Source organism: Cololabis saira, chromosome 7, assembly GCF_033807715.1.
Source record: "Cololabis saira isolate AMF1-May2022 chromosome 7, fColSai1.1, whole genome shotgun sequence".
NCBI lineage: Eukaryota > Metazoa > Chordata > Actinopteri > Beloniformes > Belonidae > Cololabis > Cololabis saira.
In genome coordinates, this window is record NC_084593.1 from 10,988,267 (window position 1) to 11,009,202 (window position 20,936).

Sequence of the window (20,936 nt, forward strand, 5' to 3'; positions counted from 1 at the left end):
CTTCCTAGAAATTCTTTCAAGTAAAAGTAAAAATATTTGTCTTGGAAATGTATTCAAGTAAGAGTAATAAGTACCAAAGAAATATAATACTCAAGTAAAGTACAAATCCTCTGGATATGTACTTAAGTACAGTACTCAAGTAAATTTACTCCGTTACTGTCCACCACTGATCATATCATATCATATCATTTAATATAATTTGGGTTCCCTCCCACAGTCCAAAAACATGAATACTAGGTTAATTGATGTTTCTAAAGTGCCCGTAGGTGTGAGTGTGAGTATGCCTAGTTGTCTTTCTGTATATGTGGCCCTGCAAAAGACTGGTGACCTGTCCAGGGCGTATCCCTGCCTCTCGCCTGTAATGAGCTGGGATGGGCTCCAGCAGACCCCCGTGAACCTGCAACGGATAAAACGGGTATAGAAAATGCATGGATGGATGGATAATATAATAGATTGATCTGAATTGTCAGTGCCGGCAGCTTTTGCACATTCCAGTAAATAGAAGCAGACAAGTCCTGTGGATTAAAGAAAAAAATACAAAAATATAGGTGTAAATTGGGAGTAAAAAGTACACAGGCAGTACACAGGGAAGTGTACAATGAAATAATATATGTAGATATACAAAATATTTTAAAAGAAAAACTAAAATTGACAGAGCACATATAAGGATGTACAAAGTGTCATGTCTGAATGTGCACATTTCTAGCAAGTTAGAATTAAAAAGGTATAATAAACAAAATAGAAAGTATATACATCCCGATACATAAAAATGTATCGGGATGGAAGGTAACCCACCGTCAGGGTTTTCCTCAGTTCTGGACTATAGCTGCGATTGACAGTGATGTTGGAAAATAAAAACTCCTTGCACAATTTATGTGAAATGTAAAATGTGAAACTGTTATGTTTTACACCATGGAGCAATATTATGCATACTGGTGTTTGAAAATTCTGCAGCTGACCTCAAAGAGAAGCATTTTTGCAAAAAATATTTTTAAGAATCACACTTTAGTTTAACTATTTTGCTGTGTAAAAGTTGGCTTGCAGCTTATACTCTCGGCTTGTGGTGTTACACATTTGGATTACCAACAATATTTCCACACATATTTGAAATAGTATATAATAATAAACAAAGGAATGAATGCAAAGACACAGAAGCCTGAGAATGAGTTGGAAATAGCATTCTAGATGCAAGACTAAGATGCACACTCACAGGTAGAAGCAGGAAGACAGTAAAATAAAATCTTTATTCTCTCACGATCCCAGGCACTGCTGAGGCAGCTAGTAATGATCAGAAGAAACGACAGGAAACTCTTAATGGATAAATACTGAGGGAAGTAATAAAATAAGTTGATGGATATCTGTAAATCAGTAACTACATCCAAGAGTGAAACACAGCCAGACTGTGAACAAAGATGAAAGGATTATAATAACAATTGATTATAATATAAAACATTTTTATTATAATATAGAGCGCCGTCCTACATGTTTAGATGTTTCCCTGCTTCACGACACCCTGATACAGATGACCGTGTCATCAACAGAACTGTCCAGGCCTTGATGACAAGTTGGTAACGAACACTATTTAGAATCAGGTGTGTTGAAGCTAGGAAACATCAAAAACATGCAGGACAGCAGCTCTCGAGGACCAGGAACGAAGATCTCAACAAAACAACACAGCAAAAATCCTAAACCGTGATATTTTGAAATGTGAACAAAACTCCACAAGATTTGATAATATCTCGTCACTAACACCAGGTTAAAACTGAGGAGGTTCATTATTTTGGCATTTATCAGGTCTGTTTATGTTCCAGTGGTGCGCTGACAAAAGCGTAGCTGTCCGGTGCTGAAGATGTCCAAGAAAATGCATCAAAGTTGTGCACAGATAAAAGTGTTGCATGTTCAGGCCTTGAATATAAGGCTGAAATCAGTTTTTCGTTGCTCTTACAAAGTGAATAAAAGGAAATCCATTTCTTTTGCTTTTTCATCCGTGCTATTTCCCAAATATTTGAGCATGTTAAGACTGAACACAACATTTTTTCTGGGACGAGGCAGCTCACTATTAGGACACACGTCCCACGAGGGGTTCAGCGATGTCTGTTCTAATAAAACATTTCCCATGAATGTTTTAATTATCATAATGTTTTCAAATTGAGAGGAGAGAGCAGGGCATTTTTTTCCAGTCTTTTTCAATTTTCTGTGAATGCATAGACGTAACTGCATAAAAAATCATGGAAGTTATTTTACATAGCTCTTTGTTTACCTGAATAAATAGCTCTTTATTAATATTTAACTGTACAAAAACTGAGAAGATGTCAGTGCCATTTTGATATTGAACATTTTAATTAATATAATAATTCATATTATTATTTAAAAAAAAGAACTTTGCTAGAGTGGTATATACAAGAGTTACTATTGAGTTTCATTGTTTAACCTTCTAGACATTAAAACCTCTTATGTATGAAAAGGTCTTTGTTATTTTTAATATATGTTTGCGGTACTGGTGTGCAACTGTTTGGGTCTACCCAATAGCTGATATCAGTAAAGCATCCTGTTGTTATAGAAACCCCTACCGGCTTGGTGTTACTGTCATCAGTGTCACCACAAGTGTTGTTGGCACAACAAAGCCCTATACTAGTGAAGATAGACCATTGCAACATAGCAGCACTGTGAACAAAGTGTTCATACATTGATTTGCCCTTTTCTTTTTAAGGAGATGAGAAATTGTCAGACCACTGCTAATTGTTCTGGCCTTAAGATTCCAGTAGGTGCCATGTAATTGTTAGTTAATAGGATTGGTAAATGATATTTATGTACTTCAGTATACTCAGTTTATTCCTTCACGCTTATGGATCTGATGATTCCAAGATAAATAAATCTTATTGTGTTATAGATATTAAAGGAGCTTTGAGGCAGGATTGAGGCAGGATTTATGAAAAAAATTCGTATACGTTTTAAGTTTTCTAGTAATAATGTCAGAGGAAGCGTTCCAAACCCACCGTGCCGGTGTGAGTACCAGATTGTATCGGGCTGAAATATTTTCCCCGGAAGTGTGCATTTTTTCCCCGCGATGGTATTTTTTTGCCATGTTAAGCTAGGAAGGTAGTTTTGCACCATGTCTTCACATTAAAAACGTCTTTTTTGGCAATTGCGGATTAATCAGTGAGCGCTTAGTTGACGTTACATTTTTTTAATTATATTTATATAATGTATTATGACTATTTTGCTTAGACATTTACAGATTCAACAATGACATATAGAGACATACACTTCTGTAAAGTCAGAAGCAGCAGATCATAGTGGAGGTAAAAGGGAGAAGAAACATATAACTGCTGTTCACGACACAACCTTCTTTCAATGACTTCTCTCTCTCTCTCGGCTGCTGTAGTCACTCTGTTCCTGGTCTTTTCACGCAAACGGTCAAAAGCCAATCACAAGACGGAACGTCATCACGTACGGGAGACCTCCGATAAAAAAAAAGCAGGTGGGAAAAAAAAGCACCGACACCGGCTTCACTGTTGGCTGCAGTACCCCCGACGGCCGTCGTGGTGAAGGGTGGCGCTAGAGAGTCTCATTTCTTAAAAGGAGCCTCATGCTCCTTTAAGTAATGCCATCATCTTTCTTTGCAACCTATAGAAATTGTAAACCTTTACTAACATATATGACATGCAACATTTTAATCTCCATAAAAGTGGAACAGATATGATTTGAAAATGGAACTTGAGACTACCTGGATTGAATCCTGGTCAGTGCCTTTCTATGTGGAGTTTGCATGTTTTCCCACAGTTAAATGTATTCTTGGCTAATCAGTGGTAATAAATTCCCCTTAGGGGTGCATGTGTTTGTTCATCTATATCCAGAAGGCAGGGTTGCTCCCAGCCAGGTACACACCCTGCCTTTTGCCTAGAGACCCAGGATAAGCTCCAGCAGACCCATGTGTTCTTCACTAGGAAGATGTGGGCATAGATGACTGATGGATGGACAGTTACATGGAAAGAAATTAAGTAAAACTGTACATTTATCAAGCCCAGACACCTGTCCAGACTGTTTCATCAACCATCGACAGCTAGGATGGGCTCCAGCAGACCCCTGTAACCCTGAATAGGATTGAGGGGAGAAAATAAAGAATGGATGGTTGGACTTATGAATGGATCATCATTTATCATACCTTAAAATCTATAAACGTTGAAGCAGGTTCAGGCGCCAATATTAAGAAACTCAAGAGTCTGACTTTTTCTCCTAAAAACAGACACCGCTTAGGAGTAGTTTATCCAGGTGTTAATATCCATGTGATGTAAATGCTGACATGGCTTCTTATACCTTGTTGCTCTTTGGTTTGATCGGAAACTGGAGGATAGCTTGATCTCAAAGCTCTGGCTTCCAAGAAATATCAGATAAATCACCTTTCCAGAATATTTACTTAAACCTGATATCACGAATGACTACATTTTCTTAACAAAATGAGACACATATCTCACCCTACACTACATTTTCTTAATATTTATCCCTTTTAAGGCCCATACAGCCAGATAATATGCAAAACAAAAGTAGAGTATTTTACAATGAATGAATGCTTCCTCCAAGAAAAAATAAGTAGGTTGTAGATTGGTTGTTGTCTCTAAATTATAGCCCAACAGAAAAAAAAAATCCATATTTGTGTTTCTCACTGGTATCATTACAGTGTGAAACATGAACACAGACAGTCCAGGCCAGAAGGGATTGACAGGAGATGTCTAGGTGATTCACCAATAGCAGCTCGGTCAGTGTCATCAGTTCCACCAACAGAGTTAAAGTTTTCAGCTGCCCTTGAGGGAAATAGGCTTTATGGACACTATCAGGACGCTTTTCATGTCTGTCAGTCTGTTTAACTTAAAATGCTTCTTAAAGTGTTAGTCCACATTAGAAATTATAGTTCCAGTACAAGACAGATGTAGAATTTGAAAAGATGGTAGACATGAAATGATCATTCCACTCCCAAACACTTCAATGAGGAGGCTCAGTAAATGGCTTTTCTTTGTCAGTTTTTTTTGTTGTTTTTTTTGTGAATGTGGAATCAAAAAGCAATTTTAAGGCAGTTGAGCCGACTTCAGGGTTCAATCTCAGTCTTGGATTACTTCCATAGGAGGTAATTTTTTGTTTTTTACCACGCAAGGAGAACTTTTTTATAAAGCATTATATTTATTTCTAATATGATCGATTGACAGTTGGATCAGCCCAAGGCAAGCCGTTATCACTTCCTTATCAGTTTGTATTAACCCAGCTTTGGCAGGGATTCGATGAACATTTTAAATGGTTTATTCTGCTGTAAACATCCGATGGCAGCTTTGCAGATATTTTGTCGGGGTTTGGCTGAAAGAGCTGGAGGCCAATGCCAACTTTGATTGAGATATGATGGGCGCGTTCCCATCAGCTTCTCGTTATGAAGAAAGATGGGCTCCAAAACCGTTTTTCAGAAACCAATGGGCCATGTAACTGGATGCTTCATCTACTGTTTTAGAGTCTACGGTGCCAAGTAGCTGATCCATGCTGCACACGTTGCCTGGCACAAACCTGTGGGATAAATGTTTATTTTTTACATTTTCAATCAATTCTGGTATTATGATGAAGTCACGATAAGATGGTTGGCTTCTGTAGTTTTTCAGCGTGTAAACATGGACTATCGAAAGGGAACACAATGTAAACACAAAGTGGCTCATACATTTTATTCACAAATCGTCGGTAAGACAATCAGTCTCTTCTCTGTGTCATGTTTACAATACATTCCTACATTCACAATGTTAAAAAAAGCTTCACATAAATCTATATTTTGAATAAAGTATTCACAGAAGAGTTTTGTATCGTATTTATCATACGAATGCCTTTGTGATAGATCACAGTGTAAAAATGTACTGCATGGTAAACGTGGTGAGGGTTGGTGAGATGACGCCAAGTTCAAATCCCCAGACCAGCTGGGAGACATCTCAATAGGATGTTAAAAATACAAAAAAAAAACAAAAAGAAGGAATACATAAATAAAAAAAGACCAGCACCAAACACCTTATACGAGTCATACACGTTCAAATCAAATACATTCTTCTTTCACCATATTGGGTGTGTTTGATATGTTACATTCAATATAGTTCTTCCAGACATTTCTGGTTGGAGAAGGAGCAATTTTTCTATATTGGACTCTGAAATGCAGTCGGATTTGTCTAATTTATACCTGAAAGGGGCAGAGAATGGAGCTGATTCCTCCTCCTCAGTGCTAATTACGCAACCATGACATTGAATTTATTGTCAAATGGATTATGAAATGGCTCTAACAAAATCAATTTGTTCTTAATGTCTGCTAATTCAACATTTCCAGCTGCAAATTAAAGTTTTTTTGTAACAGTATGTGGCTCTTAAGCTATCCTTTCTCTGAGCACAGAGGCAGCCTTTAAGAACTATGATGAACTTGCAAATACTAAAGGAAAGTGAGAAGAACAAACGCCAGTATCATGATACCAGAGTTTAAGCTGGTGCATTGTAATCAGTTAATACTTACAGCGCAAAGCATATCTAATGTAGATATAAAGTCATGTGACAAGAATATCACAACACATGTAATATACAGGCAATAGCCACAAGACATTACTGGACAAATCATTTTGACTGTAAAAAAAGTACAAGTGTAATATCTACAACAGAAAACACAGAAGTGGAATATTTCTAAGTACTGCACTGAATAAAAAACAGCTATCAATTTAAAATCAATCAATTTGTTCTTCAAAAATGTAATTTAGAATGATATGTTGGGTATACATGCCATAAAAGCAGCCGTTATATTCAGACCCAGCTCTCAGCCCGCCTGCCTGCCTGAGCTACACGAGAGAAGATGGATAGCAGCAGATGAAGACGAGCTGATATTGGTCCTCGGAGGCAAAGAGAGTAACAGTTATTAGTTATTTTATCCCGCCTGGTGTGGGTGCATTTTCTTTCAGAGCTATTTGTTTATATGCCTGGCTTTCTGTCTATCTCACAAATGATCTTGAAACTTCATACATTTTTCAAAGTAGGAATATCAACAGGGGCAGATGAAAGCGCTGCTGGATCGATGCACCAACACCTAAGGGACATACTGCATCAGAGAATATTACGCCTCAGGCCAGATGTGCACAGAAGGGAGTGGAAACAAGTAGTAACAGCACAACCCCCCAAAAATAAATAAGGATGCTAATGAAGGCCTGAAAGATCATAAGTAAAGTCTGAGGTCTTCACCAGACCTCCAAACCCAACAGACCCCAATGTGAATTCATTCGAAACAAACTAGAAGATTAGAAGTGTTTGGACTTTGCAGAATTCATGAATAATGAGTTTTTTATGAGCATATTTTGCTGATTTTATACGTTAAATGTATGCTCCAAAACACACACTTGCCAACCACGGCTTTACTGACAACTTTGTCAGTCCCAAGACACAGTGGTTTGAGCTTTGAGCCAAATACCATCATCAGCATGCTAGCAGCCTCACACACATCAGCTCAGATTTCATTTCATCCACTATATTCAAGGAAGTTTCACTCACAGTCGGAAAAGTCATCTTGGTGGAGCCACATTCAATGTCTCACAGGAACACAGCATGAATCCTCATTGTTTCCTAAACACCACTGCGTGTCTGCGAGCTAGCAGTTGTTCTGGTTGGACCGGAGAGGTGTTCCCACTCACAAACACTGTGTTAAAGCCACATGGAAACATGGTGACAGACTTAGTAAAGAAAAATAACATGCAGCTTTGATATTTATAGCATTTGGGCTGTGAAACTATAGGCAGGTTATTTTTCTGTTTTCTGTCCCCGTGCCTCCACAGCTACATGATATCCGCTCCGCCTGGTGTTTGGTGCTTTGCATTAATGATACTGAGAATCCCTGCTCCATATCCCTCTGCTGGTGATCGTTCATGTCAGTGAAGCCATAGTGTCTGTTTTTCGTTGAGCTTGCTACTGGAAACCTGAAATATATATATGTTCCATAAGGATTATCACCTAAAACGATGCAATTCCCAACACTGAATGCAGCTGCAAATGTCAAAACTAGGATGAACTCACATGTGATGGCAACAAAATTAAAACGTATGAAAGCCTGTAGAATCTACGCGCTTTCATATGCTTTCATTTTGTGATGATCTACACCATAGATCACTTCAAATTCCCAAATACACCCACATCAAGTCCACTGCTGGATGAAAAAAATGCCTTGAGCAGAAAGGCATCATCACGTACTGTACATGAATGATCATATCTGTCGCCACTCAGTGAAACAATGACATGTTTCTAGGCTTCTCGCATTTACACCAAATCCTCCACTAAGCCTCAAGGAAAAGTCCCTTCATAAATCTGTACGCCTTAATTACATGCACTGTCTATTTTAATTCCCATTCATCTCAGAGACTGAGTCACAAGATATAATTGGAACCACATTACAATATTCCTGAATTCTTGAGCTAATCCCTCCGAGTACTCAACTAATTGAATAAATACTTGTAAGAAAGTTTCCACTTAACTAACGTTAAAGTGTGAAAATGGTTTCCCCTGATTGCACCGGGTTTTTCTTTTGTAACATTTTTTTACGAATAATAAAAGACACACAAACACTATGCTTTGCATTTATACTGACACGTCCAGCTTTCAGGAGTTACATTAAGCTGTTTAGCAGTTGAACAAAATGTGATGTGAGTTGGTTCTCAGCAGGATAAACAAACCCAGCGAGTTTGTTGAACCAACTAAAGTGTAACTAAACTAAAATGTTTTTTCTATAAGCACCTATTTGAGTCAAATGAATGCTACCACCTCAATCAAGAAATCAAGAAGACATAAAAGTGAGCAGTGAAAAGCCATTCTGAATTGTTGTGAGTGAGACGGCTGAAGTCTGTGAAAACGTAAAAGCTATCTCAAAGGCAGAGAGCAAGCCTTAGGACTACTATGGAAATTTTGATGCTTTATTTCTCCACCAACTTAGATTTTATTTCCTTTGCACAGACTGTGTGCACTCCAGGCTCAGATGTTCAATCACAGAAGAAGAGAACACCCAAGTAGTGTAATTAATGTTGTAAGGGCTTCATATCTCGCTCCTCACCGCTGCTGCTGCCGTCGCCACGACCAGATGCTACAACAGGGACCGGATTCAGCTTCTGAACCACTGGTTTATTTAAACAAGGAAACAGACAGAAGTGTAAAAGCCATTAAACGTACACTCGAGATTCACAGTCATCGGAACCAAAAGTGTAAGACACTCTTAGCTTTTCATTAATAACATTCATAAATTATTCAAGCTTTTTTTCTTCTCAAAATTGTTGAGGATCAACTGTTTTCCGGAGTAACACTGTTGTCATTGTTGATGCAAATCTAAATCTTTTGTGGATTGTATACCACATTCCTCCAGTCATTGTGTGTGTGTGTGTGTGTGTGTGTGTGTGTGTGTGTGTGTGTGTGTGTGTGTGTGTGTGTGTGTGTGTGTGTGTGTGTGTGTGGTAAACTGATTTTGTCCTGGGTAGAGCCCCAATTACGATACTGAGAGTGAGGATGTGACAAGAAGAGTAACGTAACCGTAACCCAACCCAGAGGAACTTCCAGAGAAGCAAAAAAGTGTGGAGATAACCGCAAATGTGATGTCACAGAGAAGGGAAGTAGTGATCTTTATCTTTAGCCAGGAACCCTGAATTCACTTTAACAGATAACAGAAAGTCTGGGCAGAGTCACAGAATAAAACGACACACTTCCCTTATTGTTCAAGAGTATGAAAAAGACAAACATACGAGTTAAAGGAGGGGTAGACATTTGTGACTTTGAACAAACAGAATCTTGTCACTTTTTGGGGTAACTGAGGTCTGAAAATGTCAGTAAGTGAGCACAAGGTTCATGACAGTGCTACATGACAGATCCGGTTCAGAGAACAGTTAATCACAACTTATTCTCAGTAGTTATATAGGTCTCTTGACTTCACAAATGAGCGATTAATGTCCTATGAGTACAGCTCTCATTAAAAAAATTAAATATTGTGCGTAGAAGAGGGACACCCCTCAGTATTTGTGGTCCAACTGCAGATTTCTATTAGTTTGCTGAGTGCACGGGTGTGAGCTCTCAGGCTTGGTGTCGTATAATAATAATAACATGCTTGGAGAGCTATTTCATGTATGTGCAGCTTTATGTTTGCAAGGTGCAGCAAAGCTATAAACTGATATCCAAAGAGTGGAGACGTGTCCCTCTCCATCCTTGTAAACCAGCTGCTATGAACAGAGCTGTACAAACACAGCTGAAGAGAAAGCTTTTGTACTGTGTCTCTGTGGTATTTTCAACACAAAGTGCTATAGCCAGTACTGGAGTTGAGGGGGGGGGGGGGGGGGGGGGGGGGTTGAGGGGGGATGGCATCCCCCCTGAAATAAAAACGGTCCAAATCATCCCCCCTGTAAAACTGCCATCCCCCCTTTCCATCCCTTATGTCATTTCATCAATGAATGGGGTATTACTGCTATTTCAACATTTAGAGTCATCACCAGAAAAATAACACCAGAAAAATAACTTATTTGACAATTTTCACCTGTTTCAAGTACATTTTCACTTTAAATAAGTAGGAAAATCTGCCAGTGGGTCAAGATTTATCTTCTCATTACAAGCAAAAAAAATCTTGTTCCACTGACAGATTTTTCTACTTATTTCAAGTGAAAATCTACTTGAAAAAGGTGAAAATTGTTGTTTTTTAGAGTTATGAGTCTTGTTTTAAGTGTAATGAGATTTTTTTTTTACTAAAATGAGACATTTTAACTAGAAATGAGACAAAAATTCTTGTTAAGATTTTGAGTTTTTGCAGTGATCAATTTTACTTATCCTGTGAAGGACAGAGGCATATTGATAAACTGTTTTTTATTGTTGTGTTTTGATGTATTTGATGTAAGCCCAGTGGATATTTAAAGCTTACAGAAGGCTGCATTTAACTGCTGCTATGTCATTCCTGCAGTATTTCTGCAGGTGTTTTGGTCAGTGCTATTATTTGTAATATATTATATCATTTGTAATCAGCACAAATTATCTGATATATGATAAAATCCACCATCCCCCCTGATTTTTTTTTTTACAACTCGAGTACTGGCTATAAACATTTAAAAATCGTTATTTTTGTGGTTGGATATCTGCATGGAGAGAAAGCAGCTATATCAGTAATCTTTCAAACAACTACACCAATCAATGAGATTACTTATTTATGTATCATTTTCATGGGAATTAGGGATAATGAGACAAATCTCAGTCCAGAGATGGAATGGAAAGTATGGTTAGGAAATTTACGTCTCTTTGAGATTCATCAACTCTGCAATATCATATTATAAATATCCAAAGTGCTGGTGTCTCTTATAAACTATCTTCTTCATAAATACTCCGCCAAAAAATATTCCCACTCCTTTAATTGGTCTTTATAAAAAAATTATGACACTTTTATGTTCACATAGATAAAAAGATACTTTGAACACCGTGAAAACTGCAAGAAGAATATTAAACAGCAGCTTTTTTCAAGGCAAAGCGCAATGTTCCGCATTCAATGATTTTGTTAGTTCTAACAATTACTCACAGCGCTGTCATTAAAGCCAAAGCCATTATACCACTTATCACAACATCGAATGTCTGCTGCATCACAAGTAAGTGAAATTAAAGAAGCCGCCAAACGGCTTCATCTGAGCTTCCATGCCCAGTCGATAACAAAGAGAGCTGTCATCATTTCTCCCTCCATTTCCGATGGCATCAGCTCTTCGCTAACAGGTACTGGTTCTCTAAGCCGCCCCTCACTCCCTCAGTCAGTAACGCCCAGCACTAACGTCGGGAGTCACGCTGTTTCATGGTTGTTCTTGTCAGGTTCGTCAGCGCAGGTGCTTTTTGAAAGCTAAGATTGTCGTCATGGTTACACCTGGTATTCAACTAATCCGGTGAGTTTAGCCCTCAGTAATGGAAAATGTTAGTTTGTAAATGTGGCAGTCGGCAAAACTGGACGACTTATGTTTTCCATCTTTTTTCATGATTGGCTCTTTAAAGTCATTATGCGGGCACTATTCAAAACAAACAAGATTACTGCAGAACTGGTTTTGACTGCAAAACCGACAATAGACACTCACCATTGATTGTTCCTAACTATTCTGGATGTCTTTTGTTGATACTAGTCTGGTGATCACTCCACCTGCGTCACATGCTTTGTTTCTCTGACTGGTGTTTCCTGCGTTCGTTGGTTCTGTCCGCTGGAAAATCAAAGTCCAAACCAGAGGAATTAGACTAATTCTTGGATAGAGGGATGGCCAACCAGAGTAGCAGCTTACCCTCATGCACAAAAGGAAAAATCCTTATTGGAGCACTCTGTTATCAAGGTTAATCCAAGGGAGTTTACAGCCGGCTCCTGCTCATGTGTGCATGTCACGTAAGCGTGATTCATGATGTTCTGAACTTCTGTTAAAATGCATGACTGGAAATCTGATCACAAGGAGTCACCGCTAATGCAACGTCTGAACACCGTCCAGGATGGGTTTAGATCTGATCAGGATGCATGTGAAGGCGGTCTGGGACACTTGTGTCCACATCTTTTCGTAGTCTGCAAAGCATGCTGGGACAGATTCAGGAACCTCCTGCTCAACTAATGTCAGACGACATTAGTCGATGACTGATTTCACATAAAAAAGCTGCAATACAGCTCTTTGTCTTTTGATTCCTTCTTTGCTTTTGTGACAGAGCTTTCCTTGTATTATACACACACTGATTTGGAGAGTTAGGCCTGGTTACTTCCTGCTGTTGCCTTTGGTAATTAAAAATACCAACCAATTTGGTATTGTAAGAAAAAATGTGCATTTATCTGCATGTAGAGCAGGAATGCCCCGTCTGATCGAGCCAGGTGTGAGCATGAGGCCTCGGCCACTTGTGACTGGATAGGATGCATGTTAATGCCCGTCTGAACCAGGCCTGACTTTAAATGTGGTAATGTGGCTGCAGATTGGGTTTGTAAATGGACTAACATCCACGAAGTTTAAGCCAGAGAGAGAGTATTGTGAATCTTGAATCTAGTGACAACACATTTTTAAAAGACTCTTTGCCACAGAAGCACAGCTAATACATTATGAGAACTACAGTTGTTGGATTTGATCTCAGTATTCATGTCTTTTAAATTGCTGCTAAATATACGGCCTGGTGTCGTCACCCTTTCGCTTAGAAATACTAAAGGGCCACTGACCAGAAAGGCAAAACTGTGCACAAATACTGGAATAAATAGTGTTTTTTTTTTATCATATAAATATCAATTGCTGAGATGAACGAACCTTAATCATTCTTACAAACAGACACTGCGATTAGATCCTTGAAGCTCGGCTGTTAGACACTTAGAGGAGTTTGTTGGTTTGTGCGAGCGTGTGTGTCAGTGTTCGTTTCTGCGAGCTTCCTGACAGGACCGTGTGCTGCTTTTGCTGCTGTATTGAGCCGGCGGTAAAGTCATCATATCCATCGTTGGCATTCTCCACAGGAGTGAGCTTGGGTGCTGCCTCTTTCATTTGCGGTGGATGACCCGGAGCGACGCCGTGACTGTTCTCCTGCACAGGCCACATTTCCTGCCAAGTGAGCGACGGATGATGCGGAGGGTGACCGCTGAGCAGGGGCCGTTTCTGTCTGTAGTTGGCCCACACCTGCAGGATCGTCTCTTTGAAAGGCCGCGTGGTAAGAGTATACAGGATGGGGTTTAGGGCGCTGTTGATGGGCAGAATAAATATGACGACCCAAGAGCTGATGGTTCCTGCCAGATGAGAGGTTCAGAAAAAGAAAGAAAGACCTGTATTCTTCTGAGAAAAAAGGTTTTTCAAGCAGAACAAAAGCCAATTGCAACATTAAAAAAAAAATCCAAGTGAAATAAATAAACAATACTCCACAGAAAATTCCCACTTTTCAAGCTTAACAAGTAGCTCTGGAAAGCTTGCTGCTTTACAGATGACCATGCTGACGGTGAACGTGGATGAGTCAGCTCCAGTGACATTTACTGTGTCCAAACCTCTGACATGTCTGGAGCATTTCAAATGAATAAGCTTCTCCAGGTCTGGGACACTTTTTAATACGGACAACTTTTTCATTTTGTCTTTCTTTTTCTCTTTTTTTTGGTTAGATTCAGGCATAAAACATGTTTAAGTTTGCATCAAAGATGCATCATCTACTTTTCAATGTCAAACAAATTTGCCAGATGAACACAGAATGATAATCTCAGTCTAAAGAGCTCCTCAGCTTTGATTCCAGACCCCCTGACCATCGTTGGCATGTGTCCCTGACTACAAATCCACTTTACATGTGATCTAAATCTACTTAACTCCCAGTTAGGTTCATATTTTTTGGAAACTATTTTGAAAATATTATTCTCTGTAATAATGCACTTGTCCCTGTCGTACCATCACATCTTCTAAAACTATTGAACAAAGATAAATTAATCACGCTGCTTACAGAAATGTCTACACTTTGGGTTTTTGCCGATTATACACTTGATATACATGTTTATATTAAGATAAAGGATAAGACTGTAACAGCAAAACTAAAATAAAAAGTAATAAGTGGTGTATGAAAGTAATACAATTCAAAAGATAAAAGGCAACATTTAATTAATCTTAATTAATAAAACAACAACACATATACATAATAATTCATTTAAGATAAAAAATACGAATAATTTAGTGATCAAACTCTTCAGATACGGTGATTCAAAACTTTAATGTTGACAGCAGAGGCATAGACGTGCTACAGCCCTGCATCTAGATGTGGAAACTGCCAGCAGATTTTCAAGCTGCTTGGAGGTTTCCATGGGGAAATCAAAAACCTCAGCTCAGATAAATCACATACATGGGAAACTAATACAGTCTTTATCTCTTACCCTGCATAAAAATGGAAACCTATATGGATGTATATGATGCATGTTAGGAATGAAGTCCACTTGTACAGTATATCACTTAAATTGCCTTCCTTAAGAGACTTGCAGGCAAATGTAAATGTCAAGCTAATGTCCAAATTTTCTATATCGGCACTACTCTGATCTTTACCAAAAGAGTTTGCACAACCATTTATATCTGTAACCATCTTTAATGAGGAGTTCATATTAGATTCTTGCTTGAAGAATTAGAAAAATAATTCAAATCCATGCATGTGTACCAAGTTATCTCTTTTAATTCCTGCAGTTGAGAGAGCACTGTGTGCTACCTGCAGCCTGTTGGGAGTTTGCTTGCTTGCATTCATTAAAGCATCACGACTTATAGGCATACATTAAAACATCTGTGACTAGCAATAAATCAAAGTTTCTGAAAACCTTTCAGGACCCGGTGTATTTTATATTCAAAATGTCGATTTTCAATGGAGTTTTGCTTTTAATAGTTGCAGTGGTTTTACTGTACCAGGAATCTCCACCTGCAGCAGTGACAGGATCTTGAGGATGAAAATGGGGATCCAGCAGAGGGAGTCCGTAATGACGATGGAGAAGAACCTTTTGGCGATGGTCACCTCTTTTTTGATGTGGTTGCTGTACTTTGTGGTCTGGGTGCCTGTTCTCTGGATGTTGTAGAACATGCTTGCATATGAAAAGACAATGACGAGGAAGGCCACCAGGTTGAGACCTAAAGAAAGATCTTGGATTAGTGTCTGGATTTTTTTTGTTTACATCTGTCACAGCTCATATTTGTACTGAATGAGAAAATGTGCATATTTTTGAGATTTTCTGCACATTTTTCTCACATCAACTGGTATGCTGTGCTGCTTAAACCATTCCTGCTGGTAAATCTGGCACTTTTTAACATCTGTTGAGTAACCGTGACAACAAGAAAGATGTTAACTATACATGTCCTGCTTATGTCTCTGCCTGTTCTCGTGTCTGTCTGTTTTCTCTCTTACAGATCTCAAAGGCTTGTGTGCCCGGTGTGCGTTTCCCTGTGTTTTTTTCGTTTCAGACTAGCAGCGGATGTCACCCCCCACCCCCACCTAGACCCCCCCTGCCCTTCACATTTAATAAAAAAAAAATATATATATAGAAAATAAATACATAATATATATTAAAATATATATGATATATGTATATATTTTTTTTAAATCTGGCACTTTTTAACATCTGTTGAGTAACCGTGACAACAAGAAAGGTGTTAACTATACATGTGGGAGTAGCTCATCTATCCGTCCAATCTCAGCTAATGATTGAAGACTGGCCAAGAACGAGAATTAAAAAAAAAAAAATCATTCTAAAATATTGCTCCAGTTGAAGTACTGTCGTTGGCTGTGCACCAGAACTGTAATGACATGAGCGGCAAACAACATTAAAAGATATTAAGATACAGCCAATCGAAATACATTGACAAATGGCATCTAATAAATGAATTGATTGACTAGTTGATTAAAACTGGAACACAATGCCAAACGCGCTTTGCCACCTTCCTTGAATCTGGGTCTCCTGGAGGTTTCTTCATGTTCATCAGTCACTCTGTACTTACTCTGGACTCGGTTTAAACCAAAGTGAAGATTCAACACAATCTGTCAGATTCTTCAGCAGGTTATATACTGTATATATTTTCTTTTTTATGAATTGGTATTACATCAGTTTTAAATATACTGATGTAATACTTGAATTAAATGCAATATAACTGGATAAAAACGAACTGTATTGAACTTGTTTCCTGGAGAGTGCAGTGAATGCTTTGCTTCACATAAGTATAATTGTAGTTATATTTTTTGGTATGAAAGTTCCTTAAGAACCCAAATCCAGACAGGTTTAAGTGGAGACATTGATGATAAGGGGCACAAGGAATACAGAGAGCGAGGAAATGGAAGTATAAACCATTTCTTTTGTGGACTGTTATGGGGAACTTGACGCATTAACAAGGTTAGAGTGGGACCGTTGCGACTATAGTTTCACATGGTTTACTTAGAGATGGCTAGAGAAAAATATTGTAGATTTCCAATGCCTCTATATGGATTTTATACGGGCAGATATAGTGGAGGTGTGTGTATACAATTAGGCTGTGATTATTGTCAATAAGCCTGCTGATGCTGCATGTAACATCATAAGTTGTGTTACTGCAAGGCTATCCAACATGCAGTTATTTCTTTTAATCGTTCCTTGATTATTTAGCCTCAAAAATATACTGTATACATATTATATTATTATATATCAATACAATTCAATTACAAATAATTATAAATACACTCAGTATACCAGGAGCCTGCACGTTGAGAATAAACTTTTCAAAGCTAGTTCATTGAAAAAACCGGTAAACAGTTAAACAAGCATGAAGGACGATTCTGAGTGCAAATCCTCACCAAGAAAAATAACAATGGAGTAAACATGAGCCCAAGGCGTCTCCGGCTGCTCAGAATGCAGGGGGAAGCAGACTCCATTTGTCCCATAGAAGTTGCGAAATAAGCCCTTGCAGGCCAGCGGCAGGAAGGCAACTATTAAGCCGAACACCCAAATCCCGAGCAGGATGGTCACAGTCCGCCGCCAGCCGGGAGTCAAGTACTGGAAAGGGTACACGATGCAGATGTACTTCTCCAGAGTGAGATAGGTGAGGAGCAGGACGGACACTTCCGTGGACAGCATGGCCAAAGAACCGATGACTTGACACTGGCTGCTGTCCATCCAGGCCTGAGCGTGCCGGTTGTACTCGCCTCGAAACTTTAGGTCATACGCACCAATCATGAAGAGATAGATGCCCATCAGCCCGTCTGCACCTGAAAGGAAAGGCAGCTGTTGTTTAAAAATAATTCAGACAATTTACTGACTGATTATCTTTCAAAAGTATTTGAATGAAAACCTAACTTTTAAGCTGTATTTGAACCTCTTGAGTCATTTAAACCAGTGATTCCCAACCTGTGGGCCGCGGCCCCCTGGTGGGCCGCGAAGGTATTGCAAGTGGGCCGCCAAATCATTTCCAAAAAAGTATGATTTTTGTGGGGGGGAATATAATTATATAAAAATATACAGAATAATGTTTTAAATGATAAAACTCAGTTATGTTTAAAATGATATTAAAAATGTTTAAATATTATTTCATTATTTTGTTTTGTTTTCCTTCAAGTATTAGACATGTGACAAGCAAATGAGCGATAGGAACTTTTGTTGTTATTGGTCGGACCACTTTGCAGCGGGACTGCATTGCACTTGACTTATTTACGTTTGATGCTGATACCTGAAACTGGAGTATAAAGATGGATAGCTGGCTAGCAACAGGGAGAATAAAAAAAATCGGAGGTGGGCCGCGGACATTTTTGAGACATAAAAGTGGGCCCTGAGATGGAAAAGGTTGGGAACCACTGATTTAAACAAACAGATGTGGCACACTGTCATCTTTCTGAATGTCAAATAAACCCACCAGCACTATTTTATAAAGTACATTTTTATAATGCAGCTTTCAAGGGGAATTCAGTGTGATTTCCTTTATTTCTTATTATGAAAAACAGGTTTTTTCTTGCTTTAACATATATAAAGAGGTCTCCCCTCTGCCTGCCAACTCAGAGAAGGAGGAAAGCAACCAAATTCTGCAGTGTCTGTACAGCCGCCCGGATGAGCCGTCCAGTGTCATGTGACTTCTATGAGCCGTTCAGATTCTGCTCCCGTCGTGACATCACGACAGGAGCAATGCGTGAAACCACGCCCACAACTAACTCCGCCGGCCGGAGCTTCCGCCATTTTTTCGTAGCGGTGCATCGCGTCATTCAGGCAGCCAATCAGCACAGAGCCTCATTATCATAGCCCCGCCCACTCAGAATCCCACAGAGAGAAGGAGGTTAGAAACTGGGAAGATAAAGACATGGCTCAGAGGCTGAATTTCTAATTTATTTACCAAAAACAATCAAAAGCTTGTTTTTAACACATTCAAGGCCTGTTTAAAATAGGTATAAGGTGCCATAATAGGTCCCCTTTAAGTGAGAATACAATTAAACCAGTCCACTGGCTCAAAGTCAAAGGCTTTCTATTTGGCAAATGGAGATATCAGGCCGGTATATACTACCACCTAAGTTTAATCCCCTAGAATACCATGCTTTAATGTATTGGAATTTTTGGACATCCTGTGAATGACTGCACTTCTGTTTGCTAAAAAATGTTTCTGGGGTTTAGAGCTGCAATGTCTTGAATATTTCAGCTCTTTTCTTTTCCTTTCAGTTGTTCCCTTGAGGGGTTTGCCATATTATCCATCTCCATCTAACCCTATCCTCTGCATACCCTTCTCTCACACCAACTAACTTCATTGCGTCTTTCACTACATCCATAAATCAATTATTTGGTCTTCCTCTAGGACTCCCTCCTGGCATTGTTAACCTCGTCATCCTTCTACCGATGTATTAGCCATCCCTCCTCGGTACATGTCCAAACCAGTCTGGCCTCTCTGACTTCATCTCCTAAAAGTCTTGCATGTGCTGTCCCTCTGATCCTATCCATCCCCATCTCTCCTAAAGAGAACCTCCAAATTTTAACCTCTGCTATTTCCAATTCTGCCTCGTCTTTTCCTCAGTGCGACAGTCTCTAAACCATAAAACATTAATGGTCTTACCATTGTCTTCTGCACTTTTCATCTTTGCTGATACTCTTTTATCACATGTCACCCCTGACACTTTTCTCCAACTGCTACAACCTGCATGCACATTCTTCTTCACCTCTTTCCTACATTCTCTTTTGATCCCAAGTACTTAATATCATCCACTTTCTTTATCTCTGCTCCCTGTAGCCTCACCGTTCCAGCATTCCTCTTATTCACACCGAAGTAATTTGTCTTCCTACGGCTAACTTTCATTCCTCTCCTTTCCAGGGCACATACATCCACCTCCCGAGATTTACCTCCACTTCCTCTCACTGCAGATCACAATGTCATCTGCAAACATCCTAGTTCCTGGATATTCCTGTCTATGGCTCATCTGTCAGCCTGTCTATCACCATATCAAACAAGTAGGGGCTCAGAGCCAGTCCTTGATGCAGTCCCGCCTCCACCTTGTACTCCTCTGTCAGACCTACAGCACACCTCATCACATTCTTACAGCTCCCGTACATGTCCTGCACCACAGTAACATACTTCTCGGCTACTCCAGACTTCCTCATACAATCCCAAAGCTCCTTTCTTTGCGCCCTCTCATAAGCTTTTGCAAAGTTCTACAAAGACACGATGTAGTTCCCTCTGACACTCTCTGTACTTCTCAATCAACATCCTCAAAGCATATATTGCATTCGCCATATTCTTTTTTTCAAGCGTGACCCATAATGCTGTTCATAATGCCCAATTCTGCCATTAGTTTAGCTTCCATGACTCTTTCCCATAACTTTATTGTTTTTAGCTTAGCTGCTTTCTTCCTTTGTAGTTCCAACGACTCTGCATGTCTCCCTTGTTCTTAAAAACTGTCGCCAGCGCATGTCTCTCTTCCTCAGGCATCTTCTCACTATTTAAGATCTAGCTCAATGTCCATGTCAAACACTTTATTGCCACTTCTCTTTAACACTTCTATACTCCCACAGGAATATCATCAGGACCAACTACCTTTCCAGTCGTTGTCCTTTTCAATGCCCTCCTCACTTCAGCCTTACTAATCTGTGCTACCTTCTGGTCCACACTGGTCACCTCTTCTGCTATTCGTTCTTTTATTTTCCTCATTCATCAGCTCTTCACAGTACTCTTTCCATAATCCCACTCAGGGGCGAAAATCCCGGGGGGGACAGGGGGGACAAGTCCCCCCCATTAGTAAAGCTGTCCCCCCCTAGAATAATTTGAGACAGAATTAATAATTTTGGAACAATGCAGTAGTATTTAGTAGTGATGCACCAAAATGAAAATTTGTGGCCGAAACCGAAATCGAAAATAATAATAAACAGTAAAATCAGATTTTTCTACTTATTTTAAGTGAAAATCTACTTGAAACAGGTGAAAATTGTTGTTTTTTTCCAGTGATGAGTCTTGTTTTAAGTGTAA

At 39.2% G+C, this 20,936-nt stretch overlaps 1 protein-coding gene across 1 annotated transcript in view; it reads right to left on the bottom strand.

Moving 5' to 3' along the window:
- Positions 1-13,245: 13,245 nt before the first annotated feature.
- The window catches only part of rxfp1 (relaxin family peptide receptor 1), a 180,392-nt gene continuing 172,701 nt past the window's right edge, over positions 13,246-20,936 (bottom strand). The window contains exons 20-22 of the mRNA XM_061726495.1: positions 17,302-17,712; positions 15,393-15,611; positions 13,246-13,762 (exon numbers count right to left, since the gene is read on the bottom strand). Coding sequence (XP_061582479.1) covers positions 13,356-13,762; positions 15,393-15,611; positions 17,302-17,712 — 1,037 coding nt within the window. The 3' untranslated portion in view covers positions 13,246-13,355. The remainder of the gene's footprint in view (positions 13,763-15,392; positions 15,612-17,301; positions 17,713-20,936) is intronic.